This window comes from Rhinolophus hipposideros (assembly GCF_964194185.1).
Source record: "Rhinolophus hipposideros genome assembly, chromosome: 1".
Classification (NCBI taxonomy): Eukaryota; Metazoa; Chordata; class Mammalia; order Chiroptera; family Rhinolophidae; genus Rhinolophus; species Rhinolophus hipposideros.
In genome coordinates this window covers 5,067,413-5,076,656 of record NC_138047.1, presented here as the reverse complement: position 1 = coordinate 5,076,656, position 9,244 = coordinate 5,067,413, and the positions used below count along the sequence as shown (strand labels likewise).

General features: G+C 42.4%; 1 protein-coding gene across 7 annotated transcripts in view; it reads right to left on the bottom strand.

Moving 5' to 3' along the window:
• Positions 1 to 2,215: 2,215 nt before the first annotated feature.
• UPF2 (UPF2 regulator of nonsense mediated mRNA decay) overlaps positions 2,216 to 9,244 on the bottom strand; it is a gene marked incomplete at its 3' end in the record, with an annotated part of 98,374 nt that continues 91,345 nt past the window's right edge. For 5 of the 7 annotated variants that reach the window (XM_081050711.1, XM_081050716.1, XM_081050713.1 and 2 more), the window contains 2 exons: positions 9,096 to 9,216; positions 2,216 to 3,512 (listed from right to left, as the gene is read on the bottom strand). In XM_081050711.1, the coding sequence (XP_080906837.1) occupies positions 3,503 to 3,512; positions 9,096 to 9,216 (131 nt within the window). Of the gene's footprint in view, positions 3,513 to 9,091; positions 9,217 to 9,244 lie in introns of those variants that run through there. The other 2 variants (XM_081050714.1, XM_081050715.1) reach the window with 1 other exon arrangement.

Sequence of the window (9,244 nt, the reverse complement as noted above, 5' to 3'; positions counted from 1 at the left end):
TGGAGATGAGACCTTTACGGTTACATGAGGTCACAGGGCGGGTCCCTAACCCAATGGGACCGGTGTGCTTAGGAGAGGAAGAGACAGCAGGGATGGACGCACAGAGGAAAGGCCACGTGAGGACATAGTGAGAAGGCGGCCAGCTGCAAGCCAAGGAGAGGCCTCACCAGAAACACACAACGCTGGCACCGTGTTCTTAGGCTTCCAGCCTCCAGAACTGCGAGAAAGAAATGCCTGCTGTTTAAGCTGCCCAGTCGGTGGGATTGATATGGCAGCCTAAGCAGACTAAGACAGTGAGGAAGAATAATGCTGAGGAGCAGAAAGCACACACGAGTTCTGACCCATTTAGTTATTTCTAAAGCCCAACGACATTCTTGTGCTGGTTTCAAACTTTAGGATCCTTACAATAATCTCCTGTGAGTTTATTGCGTATCTTTCAAATTGCGTATCTTTCATTCGCAACTAAAGAATGCACTGACTGGGCTTCTGGATAGTGGGAAGTTGATCTCTGAATGCAAAAAACTTTAAAGCCATTTTTGAATGGAACCTGAGATAGCTTTCATCTCTGCCTTTTGTAAGAAAATGTGTTTTTTTTTTTTTTAAACCCATTACCTCAGGTTTTCCATTATGAGCATTACGGATATTTTATGATACGGCTGGAGTTACTAAGAAATCAGAGGGCCGCCTCTCTTTGCTGTTAGCCTCACGACTCTGGGCCTGTTTCTCCTATAATGAAGCTACTTCTGCTCATCACAAAAACTCTGACACCACCAATGACAGCTTACCGCACATCTCAGAACGGTTCCCATCCGAGAACTGAGTGTTTCTTCCAAAGCTGACATTCCCCGCGTTCCAGGATCACCACCGGGGGCCTCCAGGGCTCGGCACCTCGCCCTCCCGTGCTGCTGTGACTTAGGCGGTGTTTGCTGTCCTCATCTTGCTCCCTGTTCAGGTCCAGCTACCGTGTGCGATCTGTGTCCTTTCTTGTCTGGCCGCCAGGGTCCAACACTGCCTGGAGACTAAGAGCATGCAAGGGCCTGGGCGGCTCTCACAGGCAGTGCAGGGACTCACCGGACAGACTCTCAGGTCCCCAGAAGCCCTTTTGGCTTGTTAGTCCCCAAAAAGGAATCAAAGGATCAAAGGATGAAGACTGAGAGCTGATTCCTCTGGTGGATTACAAGAGGAAGAGAGGCCCAAAAGACTGACAAGCTTAGGAGAATCACAGTATTTTTCAAAATTCTGGAGGCTTTCCCCCTCATTTTTTAAAAAATGGAAGCAAGCTTCTTGGTGGTTAACACAGAACCTATCTTACATATCACTAATCTTTTGGTCCCCAATAACCTATTACTGTTACAATAATCTGACTGAATAAAGTACCAATGTTACAGACCACCTTATGTGATCCACTCTCTTTATGGTTCCCAAAACATGTTACACCGCTAGTGACCGTGTTCTTTCTAGATGACAGACGAAAGGTGAATGAAGGGCAATTACCACAGCTGACTTGCAGGCATACTACACACTACAATTATCCCTGGCTCCCCAACAATTTAAAACTTAGAAATAGTATAAAAATGACAAAACTTGCAACCATTCTCCCCAACACAGAACAGTAATAGCACACAGGTCAGCGATGAAGTTGGTGAGGAAGGTTGGAAAATAGGGATAATCAAATGGAGTTTTGAAACTTTTTTCTAATTAAAATTCAATTTCTTTTCAAATTCTAATGACTCAGCTGAATTTCAGATGTGTTTGCAGTAGTGATTACAGTCATTCCTTTGGACTGTAAGGCGGCTTCCGAAAGGGAAAGCAGTGGTCTCTGCGTCTCCTGCCTCCCTCCCACAAGCTCTCATCACCCTTCTGCATGTGGGTGAGCTGTAAACATTCCTGCTCCGGTGCTGTGCCGACAGTTTCCACCTTAACCAACATTCGGCCTGTTCTAAAAATGTTCATTTCTCTGATCTCCACAGGCCCCTTCTGGTACCGACCCAAAAGGAAGCTAACTCAGACACCCTGGAAAACAAAGCAAAATACAGAAAGCTGAAGCAACACTGAGAGCAACACTCATGCTGACATGCTGAAGTGACATGCTGAAGAAATCGTCTCTGAGGCCACTTTATAAAAGATGAAGATGACCTTTATAGAAGCAGCTATGACTTACCCATTTAGTAGATTTCCAAAACCCAAACCAAAGAAAATGCAACCACACCAGATATAAATTACAACACTTTATTGCAGCATCGGCAAAGGTCAGATTTTTGAAGCTGGTGAAGTTGGGGCAGCATTTCCATGTGAAATGTTACAACTTTACAATTTTGTTTCTTATTTAATTCTACATGCAGAAACTGAAACATGGTAAAAGAAAAAATGCAAAATAGCTAGGAAAAAAGATGTAATCAAGTTGTAGCATACAGATGTACTCTTTAACTAAATTTACTACGCCTACTGGAAAGCAAACGAAAGACAACTATCCTAATAAATTAACAGATTGCCAGAAACAGACTAAGAACCCTCATTTCTATTTAGTGGGGGAGGGGGGAGAAGGTGCGGGGGGGTGGGGGGGGGGACAAAACAAAACCAAAAGCAAAATAAAAGCTCTACTGTTTCCATACTTTGTTTAGAGACAGAGGCTGTAAACCCATGAAGGTCAACAAAATCTTCCCATCCACTTCTTGTTGTCCTTCGTCCATTTCCTGTGACATGCTGACTGGCACGCTGTTTCCAATGATACTTACAATGGGCTCAGTACCCCTCTTCTCAGCCTGGTGGCAGACTTCCCTAAGCCCTCTGAATCCATGTTCTTTGTATACTAACAGTCTTCACATTTTTCTTTCACCCTAACAGGCAATTTTGTATCACTGACTCTGATGGATAAAACTGATTTTTCTCCCTCATCCCTTGTTCCTCTTGAAGCAAATTCCTAAACAAAAGCCTTCCTGGTAGATTACCTGGTATTTAGTTATCTTTCATCATTTTGTTGTCCTGCATGTAAGTTTTTACTAGAAGATTTTACTGCTTGCTCTATACTTTTCTACTGTAGTCCTGGAGCCCCCAAATGTATCTTCTTCCAACATGGGATGTTCAATTCAGAGACACTGTAACTCAAATCAATTTTAAAACTCAAGTTCATTTCCCCCATACCATTACCATTACAGCCCTTTCTTCTCCGGCTCAGTCATCTCACTGCCGCTCTTCTGGGTGTAACTGCTCAGTAGTCAAGGTAACCATCTCACTTCTTGACTGCTATTCTCAGGAGAAGATGAACCCTCCCATGATTTCCATGACAAAAGGCCGTGTGTGCCTCATCTGGAAGCTCGGCTTGTTCCGGTGTTGGCAGAGGCTGCTGTCCCCGCCTCATGGCCCCAGCCTGTCCCAGGTTTGGATTCGCAACTCTTTAGACCGACATGCTGAGATGTGTCCACTGCTCTCATTCAATTGCTGGAGGACTCCACTATCCACAACATCAGATACAGGACCTAATGAAATGACACGTGCTGCTGGATCAACGTCTCCTGGGGGCACAAACGGGGCAACATTAAAGAACCAAACTGAGGACAAAGCTCCAGCAAGAGAAGAGCCCTGAAACACCACCAGCCACTGTTACTAATGTCTCCACGCAAATCAATGCTTTGCAAAGAGCACGCAAACTCCTACTGACTAAGAAGCAACAGGAACTAACAGGGCACTAAAGAGAGCAATTCGGACAGTGATACGGGTATCTTTCCTGCAACGGCTTTCTTAGATGCTGAAATCCATGGTTTGTGTGATGGTTGAATTGTGTACCCCCCAAATTCATACGTAGAAGTCTAACCCCTAGTACCTCAGATGACCTTATTTGGAATTAGGGTCACTGCAGATGTAATTAGTTACGAGGAGCAGGATGGGCCAGCAAAGCAGTTGACCTTGCCCTTAGAACATTGGGAGATTCAGACAGACACACACACAGGAAGAATGCCCTGTGAAGATGAAGGCAGAGATCAGGTGGTGGTGCAGAAGCCAAGGAATGCCAGACGTTGCTGGCAAACCATCAGAAGCCAGGCAAGAGGCCTGGAACACATTCTCCCTCACGGCCCTCAGAAGGAACCAACCCTGCCGACACCTGGCTCGTGGACTTGCCTCCAGAACTGTGACAAACAGTTCTGTTATTTAAGTCACCCAGTGTGTGGTACTTTCTTATGGAAGCTCTAGCAAACTAATAGTTTGTTTTTCACAAGGCCAGCTACATTAGCAAGAAACTTCCAAAGAATAAAGTGCAAATAGGAAAAAGTGTATCTTCGCCTGGATAACATGTGCAGACTGAACTAAATGAAAAAAAGGTCAATAACACAAGAATTCCCTGAGAGAAAGAGAAAAGTCTCTCTCCTGAAATCAAGACAAAGCAACGGTCTAAAATAAAAATACTTTAAATAAACGCAATGAATGACAGGAAAAAACTGTTCATAGTCTTTGATAAGAAGACACACTTCTGTCACTAGGTATAGTGTAGGCGGTGTCACTTGACTGGTTTATAAGCAAACAATGAATCTGAGAGATTTAAAAATCAAACAGCCCAAAAAGTACTTACAATCTACACTTTGGATTAAATACTATTGTAGGAGGGACTGTGTTTTATAACAAAACTACCACTTATTTAACCTTACAAATAAGGACATACAGAGAGTATGTAATAAAAAATGCACATTCTCCTTAAGATGGGTTTTAAAGAAAAGCCTGTTCGTATAGCACTTGCTACTCAAGAGTGTGGTCCCCACTGCAGCAGCTTTGCCGTCACCTGGGGGCTGGTTAGAGATGAATCAGCACCAGCAGTAATAAAAGTCAAGGTGATTCCAATACGTATTTTAAAGTTTGAGGAGCACTGGTGTAATCCATGTGAATTTGTAGCATATAAATTATCTTAGTACTAACACTTTGCAAAGATGTCAAGCTTCAGTGTTCTCGACATGAACAAGCAGAAAACAACTGAGTCCTGTCCTAAGGGGTCCCTGGCTCTTGGTTTACTTAGAGTGATATTGCTATTTTAACTCATTAGAAGCAAATGCCTATACTTTGTTACAGCATTACTGCCCAGGGAGAAGGGCAGAAGTTTTAATTTACAGCCCTATTTTGATTCTGATTAGAAAGGGTAAAAATCATAATTAACGTCTCGGAGCCTAATCAAAATCCACAGGTAAGAAAAACATTGAAATGCTTTACTAATGAGTTTTCAAATAAATTTCCCTGTATCTGCTATGTAATTTCAACAATATTTGTAACAATTTATTTTTAAAAAAGCACTTGCCAAGGATCCAACTTAAAACAGTTTCTCAGATCTCACTCAGATTTTTCGTTTTGCTCTTTTGTACAAGAATTCCCCGCTCAGCACGTTCTCCGTAAGAGAGCTGATAAACCACTGTGCCACATAAACATCTTTCTGCCAAGTCTGGGCCCAGCATTGAAAATAGAAAATAAAGAGGAGACAAAGCACCAAGAGAGACTCTACCCCATCAGTTACGTTCTTTCAAATTACTACATTTCTCTGCTTAAAACTTAAGTATAAAAAATGGCAAAGAACATTTGGTGCTCAAAAGGCTCAAAAACTCAAGTTTAAACGTCTGCTTGCTCCTCTATACTGGTCATCCACACCCACTCTGTAACAGCACTGGCTTTGAAAATATCATGATACTTTATATAGAGGGCTTTTCAAGAATGATGGACAAGTTAGGATTTTTTTTTTCAAGTTATGATTTTAAGAAGAGATTTAAAACAGGTAGAGGGTTTGCTTAAGAGTTGGGACTCTCACAAAATCCAGAAACGACAGAGAAGAAAGTTAGGGAGGAAAACACAAGGAGAAAGATTGTGAAATGACTACACATAAATTTGTAAAAGGCCCTTTGTCCACTTAACAAATATTTACTGAGCATCTACCATGTTTCTCCGAAAATAAGACCTAGCGGGACAATCGGCTCTAATGCATCTTTTGGAGCAAAAATTAATATAAGACCCCGTATGTTATATTATATTTATTATATGTTATATAAGACCCGGTCTTATATATAGTAAAATAAGACCGGGCCTTATATTAATTTTTGCTCCAAAAGACGCATTAAAGCCGATTGTCCAGCTAGGTCTTATTTTTGGCAAATGGTAGTATGGGCCAGGCAGCAGGAAGTACGCAGGACTTACAATGGCTCCGCCTCTGCCCCAGGCTTCAGTCTCATGGGGGAAGCAACAAGTGAGCAAGGTGGTTAGCTCGGGCTGTGGAGAGACGTGAGCCAGGGCGGCACACACACTGACCTGTTAGGCTTCAGAGTACCAAGGTGAGATCTGACGAAGGAACACGAGCTCTCCCAGGGAAAGCATGAGAGGGTTCCAAACAGGGGGTGGCCAAAAGACCCTAAGAAGAACTAAAAGGCCAGCTTTCTTGGGAATAAGGGTTAAAAATAGCAAGAGAAAGCTAATAAAGCAAGCACACCCCCATCATGCAGGGCTGTTTAACCAAGTTCAGGGCCTTGGACGTTATCCCACCAGCCATGAGGACCCACTGAAGAGCTCACATAATCAGACAGCAGATCTGCACTGTGGAAAGAACACAGAGAATGAAACAGAAGGGGTTGGAGCTGGAGACTGAGAAGTCGATAGCAGGCTGCTGGCAGTAATCCAATGGGAGGTGATGGTAGCGGGATCTAGGATTTCCCCGTGGAGGTGGAATAAAATGGGCAAGTGTGAGAACCATTCAGCAGAAGAATCAGGGATTTGTTAATTAACTAGATATGGAAATTGAGGGAGAGAGGAGTTTAAACTAAAAGCTCCTTTTCTAGTTTGGACAACTGGGTGGGCAGTGTTTCCATTCACAGAGAACACAGGAGGAGAGTGGCGGGAGGCAGGGGCGCACTGACGTTTAAGTTCCTGTGAGACATCTAGGTGCCTATTTAGAAGACAGCTGGATATACAGTCAGAAACTAGAGACACAGCACCTCCAGACAGAGGCAAGCCCAGAAAGGAGGCAGGAGACGGGAGACAGGGAGGGAAGAGCAAGACCAGAAGACAGCTGAGCCAGGTCCAGGGAAGAGAGTAAGCCAAGAAGAACAGGAGGCCTGCATGCTACGTGCTCTGAGAGCCTGAGAGACTCCTGAATGAAGACCAGGAGGCAGCTGGTGGCTGGAGGAGGCCGTTTCAGCGAAAAGGCAGGGGAGGCAGGAGACTACAGTCAGCCACACAAGTGCATGAAGAGAAAATAAGAACAAACGTGGCCACCAGTTCCTCGAAGTCTCGCTAAACTGGGGGACTGGAGAGAGGGAATTTTGAAAAACGACTGAAAAACTGGTACCAAACAAAGAGAGGCATACCTTTGTGTTCATATACACACCCATTATAGCATATATATTTACACATCTGTCTTCCCACGTTTGTTCCCTATTGGCCTAAGAAATGCTTAGTACTTAACACTTTCTACCAATGAGTTTTTAAAGAAATATATGACTAGAATTAGCTCTTTCAAGTACCTGTACTTGGTTTTCCCATTGAACTATAACACTGAGGGTTAAAACTTTGTCTTTTCTACTTTTTAATTTTCCATAGTACAGGACTGACGCCATGGTAGGTGCTAGATACGTGTAAGTGGAGAGGAGCAAATCCTACTACAGATATCAATTATGTATCAAACACTATACTGATTCTACAAAGTCAAACACTTAGAAGTTAGGAAAAGATGCTACATTCGCAATATCTGACTCGAGAAGGGGTTTGGCAAGAATAAAATAATGGTGTTCAGAGATGTCAAGGTGCAACACAGGAAGGTGAAGTTGATGGAAACATCCAGATAAAAATATTCTAATAGTTCTAACCTCCTCTAATCACGAGACAAGAACAGGAAACAGAACACTATGGTATATATTCAAAGCCACTCTGAGAAAATGTGAAAGCAAGAAACTAATATTTTCATGGCCAGTTAACCTACCTAGGTTTAGTAGCAATATTTATATGTATTTACATTTATTAGGGAACTTTAATGAAGTTTGGATAATTAAAATTAACCTAATATATCATTATGCCTAATTAGATAGGTTTGTACAGCATTTATAACTTAGATTTCTAAAAACATTGCACTCAACAGATGTTAAAAAACAGATCCCTAAACCGCCTTGACAAACCAATTTTCTAGACCGCAATTTGATTAGAGTTGTCTAAGCATACAGTTCAAAGAAAAATGTTACCAGAAACACACAAAGACACTTAGTGAATAAAAGACGTAGGATCTCACGTCTGCATTTTCCCCAAGGCTACTCTCCCCAAAAACAAAGCGCTCCTACTGCTCCCAGCATACTCCCTTCTATACCTGCTCGCCACCCCCAACAACAAGGTGATTCTCGGGGCTGTTGTATATCCTCCTCTAAACACTAACACCCTGAGCGAGACCAGTAAGAGCAGCAAAGCCAATGTCACTTTGATCATAACCCAATCACAAAACAGAAAATTGAGTTAATGGTATGGGTCTTTAGATCAGGTCCCAGAAAAACTTTAAATAATTTTTAAATCCTTAAAAAAAGATGAATTAGGTCTTATTAGGGAACATCGTCTATGTGAAATTCCTTATGGAGTTTTAATTATTTCACATTAAGCAACTCAGGTTCAAGTAGAGTTGGCATAAATCCCAGCAGGACATTTTATAATTTAAAAAACAAACAAAATACCTCAAAACAAACTCAGCCTGCATATTTGAAAGTCTAGTAATTACGTCTTGCATTTCTGTAAACATTAAGATGACGTAATGTTGACCCTGACAGATCCTGACACAAAGCCTGTGATTTCTCTCAAACTAAATCTGTAGCTTGTCTTCTCTGTAAATGCAAAAGAGAAAATTAAAAAACCCAGAGAAGTCCACTCGGAGAGAGTGAAAGCCAGAATCGGTGGCTGAAATCAAGATTTAAAACACAAAACAAAACTGTAACTATTTTATAAACAGGTTTTCTTTTCTCAAATACCTACTACTCAAAGATTTTTCTATTTCGGTGGTAATTCGGCCTTTACGAATAAGTATAATCCAGAACTATCTGATTTGTCCACATGGACATCATGCAAAACAAGGAGCTCTGGAGAAATGAGAAAGATTGTCCTACCTCCCACCAGTCTTAAAGATTAGATCCGCATTAGGCGCTCCCTTTGGGTGCTGGTATCGTGGCCGCCGCTCCCGATTGGTGTTTGCTGGAGCTGGGCGCTGGGCAAGAGACTGCAGCATTTCTGGAATGAGCAGCAAAAGAGAAAAGGT